This window comes from Ischnura elegans, chromosome 1 (genome assembly GCF_921293095.1).
Source record: "Ischnura elegans chromosome 1, ioIscEleg1.1, whole genome shotgun sequence".
Lineage (NCBI taxonomy): Eukaryota > Metazoa > Arthropoda > Insecta > Odonata > Coenagrionidae > Ischnura > Ischnura elegans.
Window position 1 is genome coordinate 143633077 of NC_060246.1, and position 24817 is coordinate 143657893.

Sequence of the window (24817 nt, forward strand, 5' to 3'; positions counted from 1 at the left end):
ACACGGAGGGGACCACGGCTTAACATGCCATCCTACGGACGGAGTGTAGCGCTTGAAATGTCCTCCACAGAACACTCAAGCAGGGATTGGGCAATCTCTAAAAATTCTCTGCCACTGCCGGGATTTGAACCCAAGCCCTCCGGGTGGGAAGCCAACTCTCTCGCCACCACACCAACCCGATCCCCCTTCTTAGAAATATTCTGGTATACATACCTATGATGAAAATATGAACCTCAAAATAAAACCTTAACTTTATATATACTGGGAGTAAGTACTGTAACTTTTGGTGAGTCATTTAAAAATGCATTTTTAAACTTATTTATTATTGTATTATATTTGTCCTTACTTAAATTTGTAAATAACTTTTTTACTTTTTGTTAGTATAATTTATCCTAGTAAGATTCAAGTTTTTTGAGTTTTGTGTTATTTATTCGGGAACTTTTATTGGAATTGTGTTTCGGTTTTAGGAAGTGAATGATCTGTCCTCCCTCCCCCCAAATTAATAACATTTGTTTCGCATTCAATGAAGGATGTTACCTATTTTTTTATGTACCCAAATGGGAATTTTATGTGATAACAGTTAGAATTTCTATCAAAAATGTGCTTTGCATTTATGATCCACATCCATTGATTTTCTTTCACTGAATTGTCATTTAAGTATTTTTATATTATAATTAGTAACAATTAAGCCTGATGAATAAGTCTCTTGCTTAATCTTTATCATTTTCATTCCTTTCCAGCCCTTGATGCAGTCACCGCCTAAAAGTGGTTACGAGTGGAGGATCGATTTAGGAAGAACGGAAGTATTTTGGCCTGGTTGGTTTCAAGGGCTATCTGCAGCATTTCTAGTTCTACCTGTTCCAAAGCTCTTGCTTTTAGCTGGAATTGATCGACTGGATAAAGCTTTAACTGTTGGTCAAATGCAAGGTACTACTTGTAATTTTAATCATCACACTTCAAATTGCAGGCATATAATCATGATGTGCACATTTCTATTATCACATTATGTTTATATAGGTTTAAGTAATCAGTGTACAATTAATTCACCGTCAAGTTATGTGAACAGTATGCCTTGACCTATTGATCTGTCTTCATTGTATTGTTCATTTACATAATTATTGTTATTCGAGTATTGGGGGATTTCATCTCAAATCAGGCAGATAGTGCAAAATCATGTCAGGTGACCATCACCGATTTCTCTGAAATTTATATATGTGAAAGCAGTATCCTTATGATGAATAGCGATGACTTAATCTCTGCTCAGAACTGAACCGTCCTAAAGTTACCGCCCCTTGAACATTGCATTGTCAGGCCTCAGAGTAAAAAATGAAAAATCACATAAATGCTGATTACTAAGGAACCATGGCCCTTAAAGCAGTGTTTATTGTTTTATTTTGAAGAGAATTCATTTGTGCACATTATGGCATAACTTGCAAGTCATTTAAAGCAATAATAAACAAATAGGACTTGTTTAAACAATAAAAATTAGTCATTATTTAACAATTTATTACTAAAAAAGGCCACCTTTTATTTTCTTTAAAATTTCTCAGCGGGTAGTTTAAATGTTCTTCTTTCAATTAAAAAAATAAAAAAAGGTAGTATTTTTATACTTTTTGTTTTAAGGCATGTCAAAGTTAGGCATGTTTTCGACGCTTTTACACCAAGATTGCATACCTTTAAGGGGGGAAATGCAGTTTCATTCTACTTAGCATTCATAATATTTCACTTTCATGAAGTTACTTTTTTTTAATGCTTTACAACATTTACTCATACGCATTCCAATGAGACCGTTTTTGGTTGAGTATTGTGCATTTGCTTTGCTAGATGCATAAAGAATATGTAAGGATGTGTTAAAATTTTGATCCCTTCAGTTTTGAATTACAGATGTTTTTACTATCATCCAGTGATTCAACCGAGAGGTTGGTTTGGATGGGTGAAGGTAGAGCTCACTCTTAGTAGTAGGTGTGTGAATTTTATACATTGAGGGTAGGAGGGTCTTGGGCTTTCCCTTTCTTTGGACTTTCCATGGGCCACCTAGCACTTCAAGTATTTTTAATTTGCGATTTCTGAAGGCTACACTATTCGAGACTCAAATGACCGATGGCGGCGCTGCTGTCAGTGATGTCAATTTCAAATATGGCCGCCAGAGTGATGGTAAAATCAAAACAATCATAAAGCATTGGCGTACAGAGAGAACATAAACCATAATATCAAGAGCTAATAAGATAAAAATATTCTATTAAAACCTTCGTACGGTGTATTACTCGGCTTCTTTCGTTCGTAAGAAGATCTAGAACTGAAGAAAACTGCTTGACGATGTAACTAAAACTGCTTATAATGTACCCAATCATTGCGATTCAGGTTTGATTCTCGACTTGCATCTATCCGACTCGTATTGCGTTGCTTCCTAGCCATTTCTATGGAATACACTTCAAAAGAACTTAATATCGTTCAATAGCACATCGTGCACAGAAGAAAAAAACACATTTATCAGACTAACACCGGCAAATACCATCCCGCTCATAATAATGGCGATGTATATATTGAGTATGTTATATTGAAAATCTCGAAAACAGCGATCACAGATATCGGATACTTTTATGCATTGGATATACGCTATTTTTCTACTTTTTTCTGCGTAACCTGACACACGAACGATTTTCAATTGAAATAACACTAAATTAATAGCTATAACATGTAAAACCAACGTATCTCCATTATAATCGTCCTAATGAAGAGCTTTCTGCTCCTACCTACGTGCGGGAACAACAGCCGTCGCCTCGCTTTGAAACAATTCTACTTGTGCTGCAGTTATTACAGGGTCGTAGAATTAAAAAATATTTAACTTCAAGTAACGGTAATAATTTATTTGAAACCAAAAAGTAGGTATCACACCGTAACTAGTCAATAAAACAGTGTAAAGGTCTCACATACACTATTCCTCATAGCACTACCGCATCATGACCATCGTTCCTCTGTTTCGAGCGTTCTCCACCAGGTGGTGTCTCCCTTGGCTGGAATCGCGAATAACCAGGATTTGTACTAAGCACTTTACCCAACAGGCTACCACAAACTCTTCTCCAGGTGTTACTGTAGCGTCTATAATTCTCTCAAAAAGTCCCCAAATTCCCTCCCCTTCTCACCCATCAGTTTCCCCCCCACCCACCTTCCCTTCCCACCTGCCACCAGATCTGTTACCTCATGAAGCAGTTTACATATGAAATTCTATTTCATTTCTGAATTTTGGCTGCACTTGAGTGTTGCTCTCTCAAAACTTCAAAGGAGTGATCTTATCACCCACAAGTAATGTATTCTTCTGTTATATCTTGCTTGGGGTGGAGGAATTCGCTAATTTTGTAAAGTTAAAATAACCATGTACCCTGCTAATGTTGAAACTTGTATACTTCTCGGCAATCACATTGATAGAACGAAGTATGTACATTAAATTTTTTCTATGGAAAAGAAAAGTATTACTCTTTTATGAGTTCCTAATTATGTTTTATGGACCCAACATGGGTTATGTGACATATTTACGTCTTAGTCACATAATGGCATCTTTAGATGAAGTGGTAACTGCATTACCAAACCTGGGCCTATTAAATGTAAATACTGAACTGTACAAAGTGTAATGCCGTTATGTACTATAAGAGAAACGATTCACTGAGTGAAGCAAGAAGATACACCCATGCCTCATATAGCGCAAGGGATGTGTTCCTTGGGGTCTTTGCTCTGTACCAATTTGCGTTATATGAGAGCATTTTAACATTGGGAAAATAGGGATGCATTTCTGGTAGCATAGGTGTTGGGTATCGAATTTCCTCTAAACCATATATATTCCTATTAATAGCCTTAGATAACTTTATTCATATGAACTTTTAAAGTTTAAAATATCTTTAAAGATAGTAGGCACGCATTCAAATACTTTTATTCATGTTAAAAAAAATTCGTACATGCTTTTAAAATTCCTTCCTGTTGTGCGGGTGGGCTAACATCTCCTATCTAACATCTGCTAATGCATTGCCGGCAGTTGACGAATTTTCAAACCAGTCTGAAAACAATTACAGTAAACTCTCGATTATACGAAGCAGGATTTTACGAAGTTTTTGATTTTACAAAGTGATATTGCGGTCCCGGCGAAAAGCCTATGGTAAATACATGGCGCTATTCGATTATACGAAGTTTCGAATATACGAAATGTTTTGAATTTACGAACCTCGGATCGGTCCCCAGGAGCGAAAAGCATTAGTTTATACGAACTATGGCGAAATATTTGACAACAAAACTAGTTATGCCGGCGTAAGTAGCTAAAAAAATCAGCGCTTCCAACTGTGGTTCATTAAAAGTGTGAAATCATAAATGATAGTGCAACTTTGGAGAGCAAGGGTTCGCCTAAAACCTCACGGTGGGAATTTAGGGGAAGTAGGAGTGCAGTAAAATATCGCGACTGACATAATGCCCCTATTTACGTGCCTATTCGTAAACATCGCATCGACAATACTTCGTAGTTTAACATGTTAGGAAGGTCGCGCGGGGTATTTCGTACACCCCTAATTAACCCTTTGCACTGCTGTGAACGTACGTGGTACATTCGCAAGGCAGGCTGCTGTGAACGTACTTCGAAGACTACTTGACTACTTTTCGCCGAAGCACTTCGAAGGGTCACTGATCCGGGAACCTTTCCTCGACGAGCTCACCCTCGCTGGCCCCTCTCTAAGACCCTCCGAGCGGGAGGCCTCCCTCCCCAAAAGTGACCGATCTGACTGCATTTTGAAAATCTATCAATCAATGCCATCATCAAAAAATAATTGTTTGCATTGCACTCCTTCCAATCAGGCATTCAAGTACGTCTCTGAACCGTGTTTCTGCGATGAGAAATAACGATTTTGTTAACTTTGCTAAAATGGCCAAGTTAGTAAAATTGTTGTTTTTCATCGCAGAAACACGGTTCAAAGACGTGCTTGATTTCCTCCTCTACAATCGCAAATTGCTGGAAATCGGCCGGATTCCCTTTGATAGCGCATCATGAGGATGTTCTCGAGGTTGGTAATTGATACAACTAGCCTAATAGAAATTCTACTGCTATAATATCACGGCTATGGTTGATTCGTTACGTTATACCTTCAGGAAGATGCAGCGGATAAAATCGCGGAGGAGATTAGAGGCTTAAAAGATGATTTTGAAAAATTCTTGGAAAAATCAGGAAGAGCACAGCGCGCAACATCAAACGATTATATTGCCCTTGACGATAATCTCCGGGCTTACGACAATGGGACGCCGGTACATACGTCGGAAGAAGCAGCGGCCGGGACTAGTCAGAATAGCAGTGACGGCAAAGATGTAAGAGAGGAAGTACCGTATTTCCCGGCCTATAAGACGCACCGGCGCATAAGACGCACCTGGATTTTTCAGGTTAGAATTTACGAAAAAAACTAAAATACTTGGATAATACAAAAAAGAATTTTAATGATAAAATTTTACATAAAAACGGAACTTTAATATTAAAAAATTTTAAAATCATTAATGAGCAAATATATCAGAGTTTATTCATCATAGAACCCCAGAAATTCCTCATCACTGCTGCTAAAATCATTCGCGTAGATATTTTCTCGGGAGTCGTCACTTTCCTCATACAAAATGTCAACTTCACTTCCATCTAGCGCATTGCTGATTCCACACTTTTTGAAAGACTTCATGATAGTCTCAAGTTTTTACTTTCTGCCAGGACTTTTTCACCCACTCACAAACGGTAGAAATTGACGGCCATTTCATTCTTCCGGTCGGTGTGAAATCGTGAGTTGGTGCCTCAATCCACTTTATCCATTCTTCACGCATAAATCCCTTGAATGGTTTATTGATTGAAACATCCAAAGGCTGCAGTTGAGAAGTCAATCCACCAGGAATCACAGCAAGATGCGTCTTCAGTTCTGTAGCAAGGATTTTTGCGGACTCCGTTATATGGGCCTTAAACTGATAGCACACTAACAAAGACGATTTCTTCAGAAGTCCACCTGGACGCCGGGACCACACCCTTTGCAACCACAGTTTCATACCCTCTCCATCCATCCATCCCTTAGGATGAACATGAATATAAATTCCATGTGGAATTGTACACTTAGGCAGCGTTTTTCGTTTAAAGATCAACAAAGGAGGGAGTTTTGAACCATCAGCACAACACCCAAGGACAACAGTATAGCGTGTTTTTTCGTTGCCAGAAGTCTTTATCGTAACTGTCTTTGCACCTTTAACGTCCACAGTTCTATTTGATGGCACATCAAATGTCAAGGGAACTTCATCCATATTTCCTATCTGTCCTATTTCAAAACACTTCATTTTTCTCAGGTTAAGTACGTATTTATGGAATTCGATAATTTTTCTTTCGTATTCAGGTGGCAGTTTTTGTGCTATTGTGGTTTTAGTACGCATGCACAGACCATTTCTCTTCATAAATCTTTCACACCACGACGTTGTCCCAGAAAAATCGGCAATATACATATCTATCGCCAACTTTCTCGCTTCCATTAAAATCATTTTTGTTGAAACAGTGATCCCGTTCTTCCTGTGATTTATTATCCAGGTCTTAACGTGCTCCTCAAGCTTTGGCCATTTCGGAGAACATGAACGTAAAGTTTTCTTACTCTTATTTGCATTCATTAAATCTACCTTCTGCTTCCGCCATTCTCGTATCATCTTCTCGGTTGGAGGTGGGCCGAAACGCCTTGCAGCTGCCCGGTTGCCGTGTTCCGAAGCATATTTCACGACTTCAAGTTTAAACGCAATACTGTACGACAATCTTCTCTCTTTAGATCCCATTAGGTTATTCCAATTTTGACTTTTTATACAGAAATTACCAAGTTTCTGTGCTTAGAAGCACATGTGCAGACTAAATAGAAAGATACGTATTATGAACTGACTGAACACCGCGCTCATACTTTGTTACCTAAGGTTGAGTGCCGGTGGTGCCGGTAGACTCGTGAGTTTATCGTGAGAGATACAATGTATTAGCATATAGATGACATCTCCTTTAGCTCAATGTATGTAAGTTTTGCAGCAGCACCCATTGCAAGATTAAACTAAACATGCTACATTGTATGCATTTCTGATTTATTCGGGAATTTTTTTAAAGGAGTTAGACATCGACGTATTAAAACTTTATTTCTAACAACCTGCTCAAAAGAGTGCTATTATCAAAATTTTTAATGAATTGAACTATTTTCAATGCCTGATACACTAAAAAATACTTAATGGTAATTATTTATCCTGTCAAAACGGTTGCTTATTATAGGACGAAGTTATACCCGTGATATCCGTATACCATCGGCGCATAAGACGCAGGCAAATTTTACAGCACATTTAGGAGAAAAAAAAGTGCGTCTTATCGGCCGGGAAATACGGTAATTTCACCAAATAAAAAAGAAGTACACGCTGCCCTCCAAACATTAAGATACTTTGATCTGGCTAACGAGTTAGGTCCCCAATTTCATTCCCATTTATGCAAGTGAGAAACCATGGTGGAAGCGGCGATGGAGAAGGGCAAAAAGAAAAAAAATAACAGCTCTTTTTAGTAATATCTATCTATCAACCACCAACTTATTTCTCAGGCTACTCGTAATGAAGACGCACTTCTAACTCTAACCATGAACTTTCTTCTCGCGCGTCTCCCCGTTTTCCCATGCCGAGAGATCTTTCTTTCCAAAGTCTTTGTTTACTCCCTCCTGCGGCCTTCTGCTGATCTTGCTGACACCCACCTTACGCATCCCAAACCCCTCCTTACCCAGCATTTCCCATTCACTCCCTCCCTAAGGTTACAGAGTTTGAGTGCGTCGTAGAAAAGTACGCCCCCCAAACGTAAACTGAGGCAGAGCTGAAGGCCCTTTCCCCACCCTTCTTTCTCCTGCCCCCTTCACCACTCGTTATGCTGACCACTCCTCTTTCCTCAGGCAATCCCCATCCCACTCTTATTCACCCCACCCACTGGGTAAGTTCTCCGACTGTGGAGAAGGGCATGGTTCATCTTTACCTGCAACGGGGGTAAGTTATTAACCGGAGAGAGGCTGAAGAAGTATCTTCCACTATCGGGGAAATGGTGCCGCGCTTATAACTGTCCCTTCTTCTCTGCTGACGTTTCAATTGAAATTATTTTCTTTGCTCTTTCCACACTATATTTATTTACGATTATGGCGCGGCTATTTTTTAGTGCTAAAGCTAAGAAAATCTTTTCTCTATGTAAATGATCCTTTGCATAACTTTCAACTCGCACGCTCCGCGCGCTCGTTAAGGGGCTCCGCCCCTTAAAAACCCCGGTTCCGGCTTCGCCGTCTATATTTGTGTTCGCTCGAAGACTTTTTAAGTTCGAATAATCTCACCTCAGCTTGGGGCCGGCTTCGCCGGCCAGGGGGTAGGGAGGCGCCCCACTCATTCCTCGGAACGGCTTCGCCGTTCCTCGCTGAAGGGCGGCTTCGCCGCCCAGGGGTTCAGTGTGCCCCCCCGGGGCTTCCCCGCTTAATATTCGGAACGGCTTCGCCGTTCCTCGTCTAAGGTCGCCATAGCCGCCCAGAGGGCGAAGGCATTTCGGAGCTGTTTCACCGTTTTTAGTTTGAGGGGAGTCCACAGCTTCTGCGCCGCTTGAACATCGGGGCGGCTTCGCCGCCCGAGGGTTACTGAAGCTCCTCCTCGCCTACGCCAGTTACTCCTCGGAACGGCTTCGCCGTTCCTCGTTCTGGGGCGGCTTCGCCGCCTTGGGATTGAGGATTTTTTTGGTGATGTTCCAGGAGGTGATCGGGGGTTTTCTGGTATTTTTCCCGTATGGTTTGCGGTGGGTCGCCCTCACCAAATATTCCGGATCTAGAGCTCAGAGGGGACGGGAAGTGCGGCGTAATGTTTGAGAGAAGTTCCCAAATGGGAGACTTAATGGCACATTTTACATTTGGGGGGTATTTCAGGGGGATTCCGGGGGTTTATGTGTGTATTCCAGGTGGTCACCATCCGTTCAAATAATTTCCGTGGGGATGAATCGTTGGGGGCGGTGGTATACTCACGAAAAGTACCCAAAAAGTAGAGTAATATGCAAAATTTTATTTTTAGGGGGGTGTATGTGGGTTAACCGGGGGTTTATAGGTTTGTCCTACCAGGGGTCATCAGTCGTCGACATCAATACCGTAGTGATGAGTGGCAAGGCTTGGGATAGTGGCGGAATCGTGACGAAAAATACCCGAAAAGGCTACTTATATGCAAATTTTAATTTTTAGAGGGTTTCGGGGGGTTTAAATATGACGATACCATATGGTCACATTCATTTGCTGTTATATCTAACAGTAGTGTGCCCTATGAACTCCATATTTCAGGAGTAATAAAAAAAAAAGGAAACCAGTCCCCGAAAAAAGTGAGTAGTGCCCGCCATTTTTATTTTTTCGCGTTTAAATCCATTGAATCATTTACTAGATGTTTATGTTTTCTGAAAGACAATTCATAGTTGTATGTAACTACAAAGTTTGAAAGAAATCAGTCGGTCAAAAATTGACAAAACATTGTGTTAATCTTTTGGAAATCGTAATTTTCGGTGATTTTCGGAATACTTTAATTTTTTTCTGAGTAACCAAGCACGATGAAAGAAAATTGTTACCTACATTTCGTAGACGAAGTGATGAGCATATATAGTAATCATTTTCGTTATCCAACACCTTAAATTAAGTCGAGGGGAGGGGAAAGTTTGATATTTTTTTCGAAAAATCAATTTTTGGACGCCATTTTAGCTGTAACTTTCTCAAATGGAAACTAATAAATTTACTTAATTACGTGCCTACGTTCATAAGCTTTCAAAAAATGCATTAACGACTCGTGTGGCACGCACGGTTCGCGCGCAGTAAAATAAAAACCGAAAGACGGTCACCGGAAAAAGCCCGATTTCGGCCATTTTGTCGTCCTAGCGACGACACGTGGCGGAAACTTCCGGTTTTCGGATTTTTCCTCCGGATCATTTCGGGTTCCCCGCACGCGTGCCAGATTTCAGCTCTCCAGCACGTCTGGAAGTGGTCGGGAATTTGTATCCATCAGTCAGTCAGTTACCCCAAGCGCTGTATATAATAGAGATATGGCGGAGAAAGGAACACGAAAACTAAATGACGTGAACGTACAGGTTTTTGCGTGTCATTTTTGGGAATTCACGCAAGTTAACCAATACTTCACACACGTTGAGAAATGATGAAACATCTCTTGTAGGAAAACAATCAATGCGGATAATAACGTTTCTATCTATATTTCTCCGATAATGGAAGATGTTTCTCCAGTCGTTTTCCGGTTAGAACCTTGCTCCTGTCGGCATAAAAGAAGAGAGAAATACCATATGAACATAGCACTTCACACCCGGTATGAAGAATATGGTCCTCATGAAGAATAAAGTCTTTCGTAGCAACGTCTGCAAAGGTGATGGAGCGCAGTATCCGGACGGAGAACTCAAACAGAATTTACTTCAAATATTCGCCAGAAGATATCCTACGTAATTTATGATCGTGACTGAATCTCAATGAAAACAACTAATTGAAAAAATAGCACATTCAGCTGAAAATACGGAGATGCTCGAAATATTAACTTACGAAGGTTATGATGGAAATGGGTTAAAGCCCTCGTTTTTCTTTTTTTTCTCGTCACTGAGCGATAGAGGGGGACATAAATGGCGGTTAGGCCGGCTGCCGCTAAAATTCCGTGGGTGCTGGAAACAAATATCTATCTCACGCGTACTTAATAGTTGTTATTCGCTCCTAACCACAAATTTATAACATTAAATTCTTATAATAGACTTTGCAATACATTATTACGTTTTCTAAACTGGTCGGGAATTTCTTAAGCGATCGTTGATGTTGAAGTATGAACGAGAAATGGGAATTTTTTGGTGGTATAATTATTTAACGATCTTTCACAGCATAAATCGATTACAAAAAGCCTTTTCTATGAATAATACCGGGAATAACCACCAAAAACATTTAAATAAGACCACTGAAGACAAAAAAGGGCGGAAGAAACAAAAGCGAACATTTTTTCGTGACTTATGAAAAAGGTTTGAAATTGCGAAACTCGATTTTACGAAGTGCCAATTTTCCGGTCCCACTGACTTCGTAAAATCAAGAGTTTACTGTATTGTGTCACCCAGGCCCCTTTGTCGCTCATCCAAATAACAGGCTAGTGCTAATTTGAATACCATTTCATTGCCGCGGAGTTTGTGAATGATAAATTATAACTGGCTTTAATTTAAAGTCCCCCGAGGCATTAGCAGCTTCGTAAAAGGGTCTTTAAATGACTTGAAATCTGACCCAGTTTTCCTTCCCTGACCATGAACAAACGAGATTGTATTCTTTTCCAAAACAATATCATCTTGTCAACACTAAAAACTAGTTGAGGGGGAAAGGAGCCACTTTCAATCGCAGCTTGGAGTTCATCAGAAAATATTGCAGTGACTGCGCTGTCAACACTTCCAGATTCACCTAATATCACCGCATTGAAAATACCTGCTTGGCATTTAAAATTCTGGAACCAACCGGAGCTTTCACTGAATGTCTCGGAGCAATTACAACCCTTGTCTTTTTGTACAGATTCACAATGAACTTTCCGTATTTGTTGACCGCTTGGTTGAAGTTGGTGTGGCTGAGGTCACTGATGTTTTAACTTTGTCTTTATTCAGAATAAGGCATCATGAGTTTAAACTTCCGAGCAATATCGCTTTGACACTCTCCATTTTCAAAGAAATTGACCTTTTTCAATTTCTCTTTTAGGTTTATGGTTTGATAAATTATCGATTTTTCTACCCACATTCCTATTTTTTGCCATTTTCCCTTGGTTTTTACTCAGTATGGCTCTATCGAAATCACCGTCTACTGCTGTATTCCTCTGTAGCACTGTAGCACTCTGAAACACTGTATTCCTGAGACGCAGAGGGCCTATGACTGCTAGGAGGGAATGAAGCTATTGTGTTTGAGACTCTATTGCGGACCCTTTTATGTGTTAATGATATTCATACACAACTTGGCTACCGCTCCATTTCTCCCCCGTGAATCCCATTGACCTTGAAGGCTTTAGCGTAGACCCTCTACCTGGAAGTCAATCGCCTGATAACCTTTGAGGGCAAAAATTACATATCAAACCGTATTGCTTAAAAAACTAATTCCCACGAACGAATTTTCGCTATATCGAAATTGTACTATGCGAGGCATGGGTGTACACCCATGTCTCGTATAGCGCAAGGGATGCGTTCCTTGGGGTCTTTGCGCTATATGAATTTGCGTTATACGAGAGCGTTTTAACATTGGGAAGATAGGGATGCGTTCCTGGTAGCATAGGTCTTGGGTATTGAATTTCCTCTAAAACATCTATATTCCCATAAAAAGCCTTAGAAAACATTATTTATATAAGTGTTTATAGTTTAAAACATCTTTAAAGATAGTATGCATGCATTCAAAGACTTTTAATCACGTTAAAAAAAATTCTTACATGCTTTTGAAATTCCCTCCTGTCGTGCGGGTGGGCTAACATCTGCTATCTCAGGGGATCGTAATGCGTTGCCGGCAGTTGACGATTTTTCAAACTTGTCTAAAAACAACTATTGTGTCACTCGGGCCCTTTTGTAGCTCATCGAAATGACAGGAAAATGCTACTTTGAATGCCATTTCATAGCTAGCGGAGTTTATGAATGATAAATCATTTTAATTTGAAGTCCTTCGAGTCATTAGCAGCTACGTGAAACAGTCTTTAAATGCCTTGCAACCTGACCCAGGTTTTCCTTCCCTGAAAATGAATGAACGAGAATGCATTCTTTTCCAAAAGAATATCGTCTCGTCAACACTAAAAACTAGTTGAGGGGAAAAGGAGCCACTTTCAATCACATCTTGGAGTTCATCAGAAAATGTTGTGGTGGCTGCGCTATCAACACTTGCAGATTCACCTTATTTCGCCGCACTGAAAATACCTGCTTGCCGTTTAAATTCTGGAACCTACCGGAGCTTTCACTAAATGTCTCGGAGTGATTACCACTCTCGTCTTTTTGTACTGATTCACCATGAAATTTCCGTATGTGTAGACAGCTTGGTTGAAGTTGGTGCGGCTGAGGTCACTGATGTTTTAACTTCGTCTTTATTCAGAATAAGGCATCGTGAGTTTAAACTTCCGCGCAATATCGCTTTGACGCTCTCCATTTTCAAAGCAATTGATCTCTTTCAAATCCTCTTCTAGGTTTATGGTTTTTCTTGATAAATTCTTGATTTTTCCACACGCATTCCTATTTTTTGCCATATTCTCTTGGTTTTTACTCTGTATGGCTCTGTCTAAATCACCTTTTACTGCTGAACTGTATTCCTGAGACGCAGAAGGCCTACGACTGCGGGGAGGGAACGAAGCCATTGTGTTTGAGACACTATAGCGGACCCTTTTGCTATTCATGCGCAACTCGGCCACCGCTCCATTTCTCCCCCGTGAATACCGATGACCTTGAAGGCTTTAGCGTCGACCCTCTACCTGGAAGTCAATCGCCCGATAACCTATGACGGCAAAAATACGTCTCAAACCGTATTGCTGAAAAAATACTCATTTCCACTAGCCCCACGCTTAATTAACGATCTAAATTATTTATTATCGTTCTGTTAAGGAGACGAGATAAATTACTTCGGTAGGCCGGCTATCTGGACCCAATGACGAGTAATACTTTTGGCCATTGCACAGCAATGGATTTCGATTAACATGTAAACAAAAAAGATGATTTGAGGCAAGAAATAACATTAATATGCGTAAATTGATAGAAATTTCGTGTGTACTTAGCGCAAGTTCACGTTTTATCACGAGAGCGTTTAAGATTTTTGATTAGGCTACACTGCGTTGCAATGTTTCCCCCAGGAACGAATTTGCACTATATCGAAATTGCGCTAATCGAAATTGCGCTATACGAGACATGGGTGTATTCATAATACGTATATATTATATTGTTTGTTCTATCACATTAATGGATTACATGAAAATCAACTCTAAATGCCAATTCCATCAACAATTGCCATAGTGTGGTGGTTTGTGTGTCAGATTTCGAACCAGAGGTACATAAGTGTCACTGGTTCAATAATACCAGCTTCCCATTCTTATTATTTTTTTCTAATTTCAGCATAAATTGGACCAAATGTTAGCCAAATTTACTTACAGGAGGCTCTTTAACTAAAGAATCAATTCTTTTGTTTGAGATTTTATGGCACTTTCTTTCTTATCTGGTTATGTTTTATCTTGTTTTAAGTGCAATGAGACATAAGGGAGGCATAAAACTACCTAAGATACTCAATCCGCAAGACTCTCATTGTTGTTTATAAAATTCTTGGCATTCTCTTCCAAATTACGCTAATTCTTCTTCAAATTTTTACAGGAAAATTTCAAATGCAGGTACTTCCCAAGTGTGGCCATGCTGTTCATGAAGATGTTCCTGACAAAGTTGCTGACGTGCTATCGACTTTCCTAGTCAGGCATAAATTTGCAGCTCCTTTGGCCAATTTTAACCGGTCAGTTGTTATGGCTCCAACTCCCAATTGGTCTGAGTTAGTCTCCCTATAAACCACTAAACTTTTAGCTGCCTACATTTGTAATTAAAGCCTGTAATCTTTTTGTAAATTATTTTGCTCCCTATTTTTTAGTGCTTTGAACTTACCTGTGATTAATTATTATAGTATTTGTAAAAAGTCGATTAGTTTGGAAGCTTTTTTATATGTATATATGCTAAGTACAACTGAAAAAACATTACTATTAATCAAGTAAAGCATTCTGAAAATTGAAGCTCATGAAAATATCTTTTTTGATGAAGGGTATAATTTTTGCATGGAGTCTGTAAATAAAGGTGTTTTCCATGCTGACAGTAGAAGTATCTTATATGTTTTCATGTACCTAAAGTCAGGTAGGGAATCTGGATTGATTGCAGAGAGATCAGTGGTGTTAATCATAATCCTTGATTGATATGTTCACTAACTGATTACATGCAGGTGGACCTTTATTCCAAAAGCTCAAACATTTAACCAGTGATGGTTAGGCTCCTCAATTTTCACCTCAAGTTCTATAACAGACTTGGTTTACAGATGAACATTCCTTCTTATTGAACTCACAGTTCACTAAACTAAGATTTCTTGTCTAGTATATTCTATTCTTCTTTTGAAAATTGATACAGTAGATTCTGGATAATTGGGACTTACCAGGGCTGGAGCACTTTGCCCCAATAAGGTGAAGTATCCTGTATATATGCATAAACAAATGTTGAAATAGGAGAAGGAATACTAATTAATGTTTATAAAGCAAAAAAAGTTTACTGCACTATTAATTGGTTCAATAAATCTGCAAGTAATGTATTTATTAAAAATTTTCAAGAATTCTGTTAGTCGTGGTCATGATAATATTTTTTGCAGCCTCAGGCAATGCTGGATGAATGCTTTTCACTAAATCCGATTGAAGAAAAATTCACTGTATATTTGTTAAGACTATGTGATCACTAAGTATTTCATTTACCTATACGTATGGGAGTACTTACGGTTGAAATCGTATCTGCTTATCCAAGGAATTTGTCAAATGTTCTCTGCTGCATTCTCTTCTTCCTTGTCTCTCTAACACAGTTGTCACAGACATCCAATGATGAAATTTGGTTACCTTTTTTCATTCTTGCATAAAGAAGAGACATTACCCCTCAATGACCTTCCTAATGTCCTGAGATTTCAATCAGCTACGCTCAACTACAAATTCATCTCCACCACTATCCTCACAGTAAGCTTCACCTTGTTGCTTGGATAATATGATTTCAACATTTCAACAAAACATAATGGTTATTGCCCACATCCTCTTATACTCAAAACTCTTATCTCTTAGCCTATCATATGTAGCCTAACTACTGCCACTGACATACTTTTAAATGACATTATGTTGAATAAGGATTCATGGTGCAGAAATGGAATCCGAATCCTCTACCCGATGGCCTATCAGTGAGAGTTCCAATTATAAGGCAAGAATAGATGCCCATGTAAAAATGCAGACTAATTTAAAGAAGGAGAAAATTACGGTATTGTGATATGAAAACATTTGAATTTGTGAGTATAGGGTTACTGTTGCTGACTCATGGCCCAATAAAGTGGGATTCTATCCCAGTTAAGCAGAGAAAAAACTGGCATATTCATTTGTTGGCTTCTGTTCTTCAAGACTTACTCTAATGAAATGGCTGCCCCATATAACCGGTGGCCCCGTTAACCGTAATCTTCTCTATTCAATGATTTAATAATGTTGTTGGCATCTTGGGCGTATAGCTGATAGGCTTTGTTGTTCATTTTGAGATTCAGTTATTGGTTTTCTTAATACTTATAAATTTCATGATTTTCATTACCAGTTTTTAATATAAGATGCTACCATGGAATGAATTTCTGCTGAATGATGCAATATTTAATCAACTGTCTCAAAATTAAATATGAGTCTGTCAAGAAAAGAGAAAAGAAAAACTTCTTCCAAAATCAATATGATGGGCTGTAAGGGTAAGGTGGGTGTTGAAAACAGATATTGCTAGTAAATTTCAATCAGAATCAGCTGGATTAGGCCAAATGATGATTATTGATGGATGTCCTCCCCCTATCCTCAATTCCTTGCATCCCAACACCTGGAAGGACCTATGAAACTCCTGTGATGCTTTTGATATTGGCTAGTTGCTGCTTGAGTTGGTTTAAAAGGAAGGAAAATTTTATAAAGGAAGGGTGAGATTGGTAGCTATTTTTCGTTTCCCTTGGAAATTATCTCCATACTGACTAGAAATTACACATGAGTTGTTCTATTGAGAACTAAAGTATTCTTATTCATTGCTGTTAGGATTGAGAAGCAGAGAGAGACTTTGAATGTAGTTATTTTACCTTCCATGTCTTGAGTGAAGCTTTTGCTGCTAATGGTAGTAATGAGACGAGTGTATGCCATGTGATACACTAGGACATTCGGTGCGATGTTTTGTGATCCACTGCTGGTAATTTTTTCAAGGAAAGTGACAACACCTGGCTATGTTGGCTTTTATTTATTTCAAGTGGTAGGATTAAACCAACATCGCAAATAATAATACAGTAAAACCCCACCTTGACGAACTCCCGCTAAACAAAGAACTCCATTTAACGAACAAATGCTATTGGTCCGGCCAATTGCCTACGTAAATACAGTAGTGAGAAACCCCAATGAACGAACTCTTTTACAAAAACTCCCGATCAACGAAATGAAATTTTGGCGCGATCACGTGAAATTCACCTCTCAATAACCAATTTTTCCGGTGAAATTTTTATTTTCAAATGAATAATTTAATATTTGTAGCGTTGGAGGGCCAATCAGAGACTTCTACTGAAATAAGCCAATCAGAATCGTCGTTATTAAATGTAATCATAACCTTCCTTGTGGTGTGTTTCCGCTGACCCTAACTCGCAGCAAATTGTGAAAAACTTAAATGCTGACTTTCGTAAAATAACTCAATGTCCCAATATTTACATGCTCAAAGATATGAAATCTAGAGCTATGTACTTCGATCGCATTCTTTTGACGTTTGTTTAAGATACTATACAGAATTGCAACGCGTAAATTCCAAGAAGCATTTTTTTTCACTCGCCGCCATCTTGGATAACTTCTTTAAATTATGGAAGATACAATGTGTGCACTAGAAGATGAAAGCCAAAATTTGCGTCTCTTAAAACTATCTTGAATATGACTCAGTAGTAACTCTTGTTTCATTCTCGTAGTTTATGTATTTCAATATCATCTCAAAACTAGGAGAAATTTTTGCCTTTGCCAAAATCTTGGATAAATTCTAAAAAATAAAAAAAATATTCGCCCTTAAGCGATGAAAGTCAACATTTTCCCATTGATCTAGACATTATTTGAATTGAGTGCTTTATTCTCAAGGTCGGTCTCTGTTACACTATTGAGCGATGTCCTAATGATTTCTGTCCTATTGATTTTCTTTAGAGGAAAAGGTTTTTGACAGCCGTGGATCGATGCATGAAGAAGACGGAGGTCGCAATTAAGTATGACATTCGGTCATCAATACTAGAAAATTCTTGCCTAACGGTCGGAGGGGCCTAACAGAAAACGCCTCGTTACCAATGTCAATGGACGGAATTTCGTTCGTGAGGGTGGGGGGGGTCCAAAACATGGGGTGGAATTTTTGAAAAACGGGGTACTAAGTAGAGAGTTATAAACTAATTTTTACACTTTTCATAATTGAAAAAACATCATTTTTTAAATAAGGACTTTGTACCCCTCAGACCTCTCCCCTGGCTAAGCCACTGGTGAGAGTGATGCCTTGCGCCTGTGGTAGCAGCAAAAATTCATGAATGACAGTAGGATTATTTCAACGGTGGTTGGCGGGAGTTGATGCACTCATTGGGAAAGTAGATTTCTTCCTCGATGGCTGCATGGGCCCCAACATAGGACTAACAATAAGAAATGTGCGCATTATTTTCTTCCCCCCTAACAGCACCAGCAAAGCTGCAGCCTCTCAACCGAGGGGTCATTTATGCTGCAAAGCAGCATTACCGTAGCATTTTAGTTGAGTTTTTGGTTTGCCAAATGGATGTAATGGATCGGCAAAATTGAAGAGGAACATTTTTCAGGTAATGCAGCGGTTTCACATAGCTTGGAAGCGTGTCACATCTGTCACCATATTTAGTTATTTTGCAAAAACCGGGTTTGCAGTTAACAACCTCATCATCGTGACTTATTTTACTTCAAGAACTCATGCATGAGGCCTTTCAAGCTGTTTTCTTATCAGCAGTTGTGTATCCAGTTTACAGTCAACTGCGACCACGCGATGGAGAGTGATAGCGAAATCTGTGAATTCTGGCAGTATCTCTCAAAAGATATGAATATTGAAGGGTCGTTTGATGAGTTCACTAGAGTAGACTCAAATTTAGTTATCTGCAAAGCTAGCAAACTGAGGGTTGCGGAATATAATTTCTCAAAGACTCATTTTTCAAAATCGTGACGTATTTTTCTTCGAGATCTCCTTCATGAGGCCTTTCAATCTGTTTTCTTATCGGGAGTTGTCTATCCAGAATATGATGGAAATGATGGTATTACAATGAATTTTTTACAAAGCCCACGACTGCAAATATTGCAATAGAATATTCTGGATTCGACTACTATAAAGAAATGATACCACCCACTGCGCTTGAATGGATCGACGAAATTCGCAACTCACTTAGTTATGGTAGAGCAATCTAAATTTCATGGGGATAAAGCTATAATTGGTGCTGTTAACTTAAATGTATATTAGTGATGGTCAAATCTATCGAATTCTTAATTTTTCAGAGTAAACCTCACGAATACATGTACTCTATTTAAAATATTGAGAATAAAGGGATCGCCTCGCGCTCACCGCTACGCAGCATCCATTTTTGAAAACAGATTAAAAAGCATGCGAAGTGATTGAATAATGCGAACTGAGTCTTCCTAAATGTGGTTTATTGCCTGTGATTTGCATTGCAGTTGCAGAAATCAGCATTGTTTTGAAGTATGCGAAGGTAGAATGAAGATAATGCATGCATACTTGCTTCAATTTCCGTGCTCCTAGGATGATGCAACATGTGAATCACCTCCAGGGAATGAACTCCCGATCAACGAAACGGCAAAATTTCGGTCCCTTGAGTTTCATTTAAGAGAGGTTTCACTGTAGTAGTAATAAATTTATTTCATCATTGGCAATGCATACATTTGCATGGCTAAAGTCAAGCAAGATAAAATACATAGACACCATCCTATTCACACATGCATGAGGTATGGAACATCAAAGTTCACAATTCTCCATAATTGTTTTAAGATATACAAAATTAAACAGATCGCAGAATGTATACATATGTGTACAGCAGAAAATACAAATGTGGATTTAAACATATCCTATAAGAATTTTATGAAAGTTATAGCAAAATTTGTTGACAGAAGGGCTCATCTATATATATAAATTTATGATAAAAGATTCATTTCCATAGTTTTTTTTCAAGATAAATTCCTAGGAAATTGATATCATTGAGCATATATTTCAGTCAAAAATGTGAATGCAATACATGTACGTACGAAGCTTGATGATAAAAAGCTGGAAAATGTATTGTGAAGCTTATGCATGGTCAAACTGTTGGACCAGAAGGAAAACCTATTTATTATAAATTTATGGCATTGCTAAAAAATTTGAAGTTTATAAAATATGCATTGTCAAATTTTTGAAATTGCTAACTGAGCCCATTCTTTGTGAACTTATGGCATTAATATTCATGAAGCACAGAAAAACTTTTTTCACAGGGCAAAGTTTGCTGACAAATGTGTTTTATTGGTTGGAATGGAGCTTTAATTTGGGAGAGATAGGAGCTTCTGGGGGCTGACTATGACTGGGTTAGTTCAAAGGAAAAAATTCTATCACCACTGCTATAGTTCAGTCTTCCCTCTCTCTAAAAACATCATATCTGGTTTTGCTAGTGATAGCTAACGTTACCTTAATGATTGGTAAACTCTTCCTTCCTTTCCTATTCCTAACCTGAATAAATTGTTGGGCTCTTAGTCCTGGTGGTGTCTCCTTCCTTTTTTCCTTCCCTTCCTCCCTGTTCATGAAATACCTAATGAATATGTCTCGGGACTCATTCCAGTGTCAGTAAATTTTTATAGATGGCAAAAAAACTCTTGAATTAGAAGGTCTTTAAGCTGGTGTTTGAATGATTTTGTACAGTTTTTCACTTCAACCTTATGATAGAAATATTTCGGCATGCTATTGAGGCAGCCGCTTGCTGTCTTTTACTTGTGACAATCTTCAGACTGGTGACAATGCAACCCAAGAACCTGCACTGTAGGAGGTAGCAATTTATTGTTTTATAAGCTATGTCCACCAAAAAAAATTTTCTAATTCATCCACGTCATCTAATTATGCCACTGTCTAATGAAGAGAAAGATGCTCAAGTATATCAAGAAATATCTATATATGTACATACAAGAAATTTACTCTAACCTTCCAGTTCTTCTCATTTCCCATTGTGAAAGATTTATTCTTTCATAACATGAAAAACTCCTCCCTCTTCTTCTGAAATTGTTCATTGTCCCTCCTCTGGTGACTTTACTTTCAAGTCATAAAAATAACACACTCCCCTTCCTAATATCTCGTCTATACTTCAACCAATGGATCAAAATGTCATTGCATCAATGAAAAGAAATTACTACATTGGCTTCCTTCTAGTGCTAGCCAATGAAGATGAAAGTTTAATGAACTTTTGTAAGAAAATGACAATTTTGGATGTCAGACAATATTCATGGTGTCTCTGAAGCTTGGTCCTCAGTAAAACCTATTACTCTAGCAAACTGTTCATAAATGTCGAAGGTGTTTTTGAGATATTCTCGGAAACAAAAGTAATTGATTACAAAGTGAGGGAATTAGAGACAACAGTAAAAAAAATGGAAAATGTAAATGCAGAAGACCTAATGGCTCGATTGGGGCAAAAATGAACCAGGCTTCCAACATCAGATGAAAAAAGACATTGTTTATGTCGTGACCAGTAAGGGTCAAATGGGAGAAGGGAGTAGTAGTAGAAGTGAAGGCAGCGGGTAAAGTGGAAGCAGAGACGAAAGGAGTAGTGATCGCATAAGTCACCACCAGGTGCTTGCCTACATAGACATTTTGCTGGAGTATATAGAGAAGTGGGAATACGAATACCATGAGATTATCACCACTAAAAAGATCTGCTGTTGGGTGAAGAAAGCTCTTCATGAATCCTTTAAGCAATCTAAAATAGCAAAGTATGTGTAACAGTAATAATATATCGTTTGGTTTACGTAAATTATGAATAAGAGTTAATGAAAGTGAAAGTTTTTAAAAGTAAATTATGAATAATAGTTAAAGAAAGAAAGAAAGGCTTATCAGTATTTTCCGATTATTCCTGCCTCCTCTCCCCATCATCGACCCGTATAACCGGAAATTTACTCGTGCCCCTTCTTGGACCTTAGCCAAGACCATGCCTCTTGGGAGGTAGAAAAGTTGGCTTTCTTATTCCTACTACAGAGGCAAGTTTTCACCATGGCAATGTTTGAAAAGTATATTTTTATTATTTGAAAATGAAAAGAACTTGGTAATAATCCTCATTCAATATCTTTAAGTATAACCAACATTTTTCATGCCATGTAAACTCAGAGTGCAATGTGTTTTGTTCACTTGCTTGAATTTGGCTGAATTACTCCCAAAAAACATTAATATAGAATATTTTTTATGCTTAATCAAGTTAAAGATAGCATCATGACAAAAAGGAGAGGGAAAAGATGTTCATAATTCTAGTGCAGTCAGGCCATCATCATGGTAGAAGCAGGAAGTTTCAGCAGAGATGAAAAATAGTAAATAATGTGCTTGTGGTGGGTATAATCATTTTACTTGCTGGATATAATTTGATGAAATGAGTGAAGTCTATACTTATATCTGATAATTTGTTCATTTTACACTTCAGAATATGCATGACTTGCTAAATAATAATAATAAAATTTCTCATTCTACCTCATGGCCTGGAAGGTTTATATGCTTAGGTATTGCCTCCTAATATTGTGTTGCAATCTCAGGGTAAATAACTTTTTTGGTACATTGTATATTGTATATACTTTAAAAGAGAGAATGAAATGAAGTATGACACATATTTATAAATAGTATGTTGAAATTCCCAAAAATGTAGTCTGAATTGTCCCTCATATATTATTGTATGGTGTATAAGGTAACCTTAAGTTAATTCTACAGGTGTCATTAATGCTTCACTCTGTGTTTCACGTCACCTGTTAATTATTCATAATCCCTTGTGCTGTCAATGAAAAATTGTGGTACCCTGTTCCTTAAAAAATAAACTGTTTTGGATTTTAATGAAATGGTGAAATAACGAAATATTATTTTCTGCTGGTATTAAATCTTAAATATTTTCTTCGAGGACCAAAAATACAAGAGTTTAAATTACTATAACAACCTTTGAAAACTTTTTTCTAGCTATTTGGATTTCCCTCAAGAATTCATTATGGCATTAATAATTGAGTATCTGGTCGTGTGAATCTATCATCCTCATCTCTAAATCATTTTCTTATTAGGGTTTTGAATAGTATGCAAGTATGCCATTACTACTTAAAAATTGAAAATAAAATTCTACTTCTTAACCTAAATGCACATGTAGTAGTACAAAGCTTGTAGCTGCATGCCTAATATCTGAGGGTGACTTCACTTTTCCCAGGCAAATGGTAACAGTCACTTCTTCTAGGGATTTCATCCGGGTAATCTCCTCAATCTGCATATTACATATTTTTAATACAGTGATTACAAGTAAAAAGTCAAATAACTGTAATTTTTACTGTTAACTTGGTTACTTGTGCTCTGTTACTCCTCAACTATGGCTATTATTATATTTTATTGCTTGGTGGCAATATTGACATTTCATCTTACAATGTTATCTTATTTACTTTAGGATCAAAGATAAAACTTATGTGGTGTCATCCAATCTAAGAACAATCAATACAATGTTGCCTAAAAATAATGTGCCTACTTAAAACGAAGTTCCAGTTTTAATGATATGCAAGTCATTCCCCTTTAGAGAGGGTCATTTCTATGTAATAAGTTCTACTCTTAGCAAATGCTTATTTTTATTAACACCTGCTTGTTAAAGCTACAACAGAGATATCAATAGCAGAGCAAGCACTCTCACATTGAAATCTCCCATAGGCACCTCTTTACTACTCTCCAACCACTTAAAGAACATGTCTGTATATATTCCCTGACATTGCTTTGGCAAAATTATATGCCTTGCTGCTCAGTGATTTTTTTCTCCTCTGTTCAGTCACCTCCTTCCATGCTACTATTTTAGTCCTTTGTGGTATGGTGCATCATTTGAATGCTATGTGACCAAGAATCACCCATTTAATTAGGTCCCTTATATGGACTGCAATGGAGATATAAGTAATAGTATTCAGAAATCAAGGTAAAAGAAAAGTATTTAGTTTTAAACTCTTTGAAGAGGTATGGAAGTGAGATGTACCTATTGTGGAAAGAAATAATGATGAGCTTCCACTACCTACTTCAGTTGCCCTCAAATTTTATTACGTTTCTGCATGAGTAGTTCATTTTGTTCACAAAATATTTTCCTTCTTAATTATCAGGCTTGTTTATCATATTTATTTTATTATATTAATTTTATTTACTATTTCATTTGATGTTTATTTTTTACTGTGAACATGTTCTTTTTCACTATTTAGGCTCATTGAAAAATATAGTTTTTCCTCATTCCTCATTTCAATAGGACATTTCCTGCTTGCTGAATAGCCACAAGTGAAGTCAGAAACCAAATCTGTGGCTGAAATTCTGTACCTGGAGTGGAGGAATCAATGTGCGGCGATCATCTCATTCACTCTTTTGACTGTTAACTTTTTTTATGTAAGACTATTCACTCCCAAAGTATTGTTTGAGTTGACTTAATTGATGCTATTAAATATTTCCCTTTACCTTTTTTTTCCTTTGTGTTGGAAAATTGATTGAATAGTACGTAATATTAGCATGGAAACAATTTGCTCAAGTTAAATGAGAACGGAATACCACTCAGATGATTGTTTTTGGTGAAGCATCATAAAAATAGCTTCATTTGTAAATTCCTCTCTTTTAAGAAAGGTGAAAATGTCTTTCCCTCGTGATTCTTCATATTGAAGAAATGGTGTTAGTTAACTTCCCATTTGATCTTGGATCAATGATTGTCATCACTTGATATCGTGTGAGTTACGTGCAAGTTCTAACAAGTGAGGGAGAGAAGGCTTTTAAAAAACCTTGATG

General features: G+C 37.9%; 1 protein-coding gene across 3 annotated transcripts in view; it reads left to right on the forward strand.

Moving 5' to 3' along the window:
* LOC124171465 (protein phosphatase methylesterase 1) overlaps positions 1-24495 on the forward strand; it is a 57490-nt gene extending 32995 nt beyond the window's left edge. For all 3 annotated transcript variants that reach the window (XM_046550647.1, XM_046550639.1, XM_046550655.1), the window contains exons 9-11: positions 741-927; positions 14384-14516; positions 24294-24495. In XM_046550647.1, coding sequence (XP_046406603.1) covers positions 741-927; positions 14384-14516; positions 24294-24312 — 339 coding nt within the window. In that variant the 3' untranslated portion in view covers positions 24313-24495. The remainder of the gene's footprint in view (positions 1-740; positions 928-14383; positions 14517-24293) is intronic.
* The last annotated feature ends 322 nt before the right edge of the window (positions 24496-24817 follow it).